The sequence below is a fragment of the Anopheles aquasalis genome, chromosome 2 (assembly GCF_943734665.1).
Source record: "Anopheles aquasalis chromosome 2, idAnoAquaMG_Q_19, whole genome shotgun sequence".
Taxonomy (NCBI): domain Eukaryota; kingdom Metazoa; phylum Arthropoda; class Insecta; order Diptera; family Culicidae; genus Anopheles; species Anopheles aquasalis.
Window position 1 is genome coordinate 14,172,501 of NC_064877.1, and position 5,000 is coordinate 14,177,500.

The 5,000-nt window shown below is 52.6% G+C and overlaps 1 protein-coding gene across 1 annotated transcript in view; it reads left to right on the top strand.

Annotated features, from left to right (window-relative positions):
• LOC126572611 (intermembrane lipid transfer protein VPS13B) overlaps positions 1–5,000 on the top strand; it is a 15,215-nt gene that overhangs the window by 2,112 nt on the left and 8,103 nt on the right. Inside the window, exons 1-4 of the mRNA XM_050232050.1 lie at positions 1–1,031; positions 1,099–4,287; positions 4,361–4,517; positions 4,591–5,000. The exon at positions 1–1,031 is cut by the window's left edge and continues 2,112 nt beyond it; the exon at positions 4,591–5,000 is cut by the window's right edge and continues 1,282 nt beyond it. Coding sequence (XP_050088007.1) covers positions 1–1,031; positions 1,099–4,287; positions 4,361–4,517; positions 4,591–5,000 — 4,787 coding nt within the window. The remainder of the gene's footprint in view (positions 1,032–1,098; positions 4,288–4,360; positions 4,518–4,590) is intronic.

Below are 5,000 nucleotides of genomic sequence, written 5' to 3' on the forward strand. Positions count from 1 at the left end.
GAAGCAAACGTATGCACGGCAGTGAGCATGAATTACCAGCAGCGGCTGCTCATACATCCGAGCCTTTGGCCGAGTGTGGAGCTGAACAAAGTGGAACATACTGTCACCATCACGGATCTGAAGTTTATAATGAACCCACTGCAAGCATTTGCCTTTGGCACCGTCGTGCAGTCGCTGGCGGCGCACCAGGATGCAACGCGACAGTGCGTTGAGCTAGATAACATTCCAGATGATACGCTACTGCAACAACCACTCCCCGTCGTGGACATGTTGCTTTCCTACGTGCAGCTGCGTAAGGTGGAGGCCGAAAGCACGGAAGATTACAAGCTGGTGGCTCGTAGCATGAAATTGCTCACTTGCCAGCGGCCAGCCGCAGGTGGTGGTCAAAGATCACTCACCGCACTGTGGCCCGATCATTCCACGGATGAAGACTTCCTTACCGTAATATTTCAGATTCCTAAATCCTTCGATACGGCCAGCTGCATCGAGCATCCGCCCTTGCTGTACGCTAAGCTGCTCGATCTGAGCTTCAATCTGGATCCAAACTTCATCGCCTTTTTGTGCTGCTGGCAGCAGTTGGCGATGCAAACTGGTCATCGACAACTGCAGCGTGGCCAGCGTACGCAACGGTTTGTGGGCAACGTGGCCAAACCATCGACCATGGCCGGTACGCTGGCGAAAGGATTGAACGCAAAGCAACACTCACTACCAGGTACTTCCGTCCATTCGAACTCCGATAAAGCTGGTCGACCTGTTGCTGATCCCGTTGGTCCGGTACCGGGGCCCAGCTCTACACTTGGTGGGCTGGACGAAGTCGATCAAAAGGACCTTGGTGACGGATCACTGCCGAACGATAACCAACAGGTTCGATCGTTGAATGGTCAGTTTTGGACGAAGCTGGCCAAGAAGATCATCATCCATCTGGAGATAAGCCATTTTACTGTTTGCTTCCCGGTGAAGAACATCATTTTCCATTCCAGCGACATACCGACGGAGGATGAGTTCGGGGAAAATGAAATTTTTATGCTCAAGTAAGTGGACTCTGGAGGGCCTGTGGAAGGAAGGATGTTCTTTAAATATCATTTTCCATCGTTTCAGACTGCCCCTGATTACCGTTAATTCCGCGTTCAAATGTCAAAACCTGTCGAGTTCGATCGCACGCTTTCCCATCAGCATCCCGAAAGCCATTTGGCCAGAAGAGAAGGAAAGCTTCCCGTGGACCATTTCGCTAGCGAATGCGTCCAGCTGGACGTATCAGAATGGGGAGATGAACAAGCTACTCGACGAAACGACAACGAACATCTCGATGGTGCTCAACTTCCCTGCTGATACGGAGACTGAAGACCGGTCGGGCCCTACCTCGATTTGTTTCCACGTCGATACGTCACCGTTCCGCGTGACGGTCGTGAAGGAACAACTGGCTCTCATACATGATACGCTCGATCGTTTGATGCAGCTACCGATGCTCCAGCATCGAACCAGCACGAGCTCTGCTAGCTTGTCATCAAGCGCTGCCGGTGGAAAGTCAGCGGACACGAAGCGACAATTCCTGGAGATAGCGCAACCTTCCGTTGCTGGCAGTTCGATCGCTGCGGTCGATTTGAAAGAGTTTCTTGATCTGACGCACCACTCGAGCGCCGGTGGATCGGACGAAACGCTTAAGGATAACTCAGCAGCCCGTGGTGAAGCGAAGCCTAGACCCTCACTCTGGTTGCAGTGGACGTTTTCGCGGTTAACGGTAAACTGCATAACGCGCGACGAACAGCGACAGCAGCGCATCAAGCTGACGATCGAGTTCGAGGACATCATCTATTCGCTCGATCGGCAGGAAGTGTACTCGCAGGTGAAAGCCAAATTTGGTTCCATGAGTGGCGCTTGCTACGAGTGGAGCGGCACAGCAAAAGAGCAGAGCTGGTGCCGCAACGAAGCACTGGCCATCGCGGTACAGACAGGAGATTCGAGTGAATCGGGCAAATCCACCGGCACTGATACGTTCTTCAGTCTCACGATCACTCGAGCGGAAACGCAAAACGTGCACTCGAAGTGGGATACCGTTCGTCGATCTCGGGAACACAATGAAACGCTCGTGGAGGTGCTGATCAAGATGGAACAGGTTGATTTACGGTTGGATTTGGATTTACTGGGTGAATGTTTGAAGATGTTCCAAGCATTCCGTCCCACGGTGAGGAGCGTACAGAGCGAGACAACGCCGGCCGAACCCATTCCCTCCATCGCTCCACCCGTGGTGGCGGTCAAGGACTTGCCGCTCATCCTGTTTGCCAGTAAGGGCGTAACGGTGTTTCTGCCACTTCGCAACCGTCCTACGGTCGATGTTAAACCCTGCTCCGTGTACATCCTTAAAGTGAGCTCCATCACAGTGCATCACAACGTGGAGAATCCGATCTGTCGGGTGCCGCTACGTCCGGACGTGTACACGAAAGCGGCTCAGATGCGCATTCTGAATGTTCCCGGGTCGAAGATCGAGGATCGCCAGTACGAGCTGCTGCTGAAGGAAATCTCGCTAAGCACTGCCGTCTGGGAGGATGTGTTGCGGTATCTGCAGGAGCAGCAATCATCCACCACTCACCACGACAACCCGGCTTTCGAGTGGAATAACTTCCAGCAGGGCGCACAACGGTCAGCGGCTCACTTTGAGGCGGCAACGGTGTTTAAGGACTTTAACTTTTCCATCATCTACGCACCCTGTATCATCTACAAGAACGTGCTGATCTGTAGCGTTGCGATGGAACTGAACTGTCTGTCCGATCTGCTGATAGATGTCGATCTCGAGCAGCTTCGGTTGATGGAGCAACTGTTGTGCAAAGCATCGCAAATCCGGTTGCTCGTGATGCCTGATCAGCCACCGACGATGCCACCACCACCGTCCATTTCAAGCTCCTCTTCCTCGACCGTGGCAGCAACGGTGGTGCCTCGGAGTAGCGAAAGCTTCATCGCCGAGACCGTCACCGACGAGGCTAGTGGGCGAGATTCGGTTAGGTCGTTCCGTGATTCCGTCCCTTCCTGCCATCGCCATCATCGTCGCAGCCACTCGAAGCTATCGAAGTGTGAGCAAGACTCTGGCCTGGAGTCGTACCGTACGTCGGAGGGTAAACGAGCCACATCGAGTAGCAGCAGGCGCAGCTATGGGCAACGCCAGCGCAAGCTTTCTTCACTATCGTCTGAAAGCAATCCAGCACTCCGTCCAGCGATTGGCTATGCTGGCAGTCGCATCGGTGGCCTATACCAGGCCAATCAACCGGCGCTTATCATCCCGTACGAAGTGTGTTTTCTTGGAGGTTACTTTAAGGTGCGGCTCTTCGTTGAGGATCGCAGTAAGGGACCCACGGTACGAATGGCATTCGCACAACCGAATGCGCTCGTATCGTTGAACCTGTTCGAGCGTGTCCTTCAGCTGTCTCTGTTCGATATAAAGATCGAGGTGGACGAGCTGCCGATCCTCGGAACGGTCACCGGCGAACCGGATGAGCTGGGCATACCGCAACCGTTCGTGAAAACACGCTTCGTTAACTCGCACACGAAGAAGGTGCGCGAGCTGAGGGTTGATTTCAAGCGACCAATCAACGTTACGCTTTCGCACACGAAAACCAAGGCTCTTTTAGAGCTGGCCGATCTACTTGGAGGAGTGTTTAACACCACGCAGACCCCGGAATCATCATCTGGTTCGAACATTCCGAAACCGGTACTTCCGAGTCGGAACAAGTTCCATATCCTCCGGTCGCAGCTGTACGATATGGAGAAGATACAGATCGGACTTTCGCAAGTGATGCTGCATTTGATGAATGAAGACGATCAACCGGCAACGGCAGGACCGCGGTATAGTATGAAGCTATCGTTCTCTTCGGTGCAAACATCGATCCGTATCCAGGAACGTCCCGAGCGCATACTTTTCGGTCTGGAGATGGGTGAGCTGATGTTTATCGCCGGAAGCTCGGTCATACTGCATCCCTTCTCGTTCGATCTTCAACTGACGATAGCCAAGGAGTACTGGAAGCGAGATCCGCTGGTGCAGATCAAACTTCGATCTTCATACCTGCAGCTCGACATAAGCCCGCCGTTGTTCCAGCAAGTTACCCTCATCCGCCAGCAAATGGAACCGCTCTTTGGGGAGAATAGTGTACCGGTGTCAGCCAGTAGATCAGTCAGTCACTCTGACAACACTGCCAGTACACGACCATCAATTGAGCACCTAATACCGATCGTACCGCCACGATTTGAGCGCAGGCGGACGAAAGAGATGCAGGAAGAGTATTATCAGGATGATTTAAGGTAATTAGTTTGTGACCCGTGACGAGGGACCTCTAATAGTATTGTACTGAACAAAAACATTGTTCTCTTACAGGGCTGGTGCATTCCAGTTTATTGAATCAATGAAGATCGACGAGCTACCACTACCGTATCAGATCAAGATCATTAATCGTGAAGTAGGCGTCATTTGTTGGCGGTATCCTCAACCCCGCGCATTACATCAAGTGATCGTCTATCCTGTTCCGATGAACGTAAGGACTTTCTAAGGCGTTTTTCGACTCCTAGCTAGCTTGATCCTTATCTTCTGATCTCTTTATTCAACAGACAACGAAATCCGTCAACATACAATGCAAGCTGGAGCAGTATTCCGAGATCAACGCTACGTTCGTGGAGCTTTGCCGATTTACGCTGTCGGAGAACGAGAAAACATTCCTCAAGCTACCGGAACGAAAGAGTGCGGCCGCCATCTGGCGTATCGTGATGACACAGAATGTGGTATACGATGATGGTACGCGAGAGAGCTCCGATCGAGCGGCCAGTAGGTCTCAACGGCAGCGATCGAACCGCGACGGCAACGAGAATGATGCTGACGATCAATCGCATCGCGGAAGATCGAATCTTTTTACCACCCTGACGGATGTTCTGACCGATAGTACCTACCTGCCCGGTCATCGTGTGGTCAGCCTGCCATATCGGTTGCATCCGAAAATCTTCGTCGCTTGTATGCGTGTGGA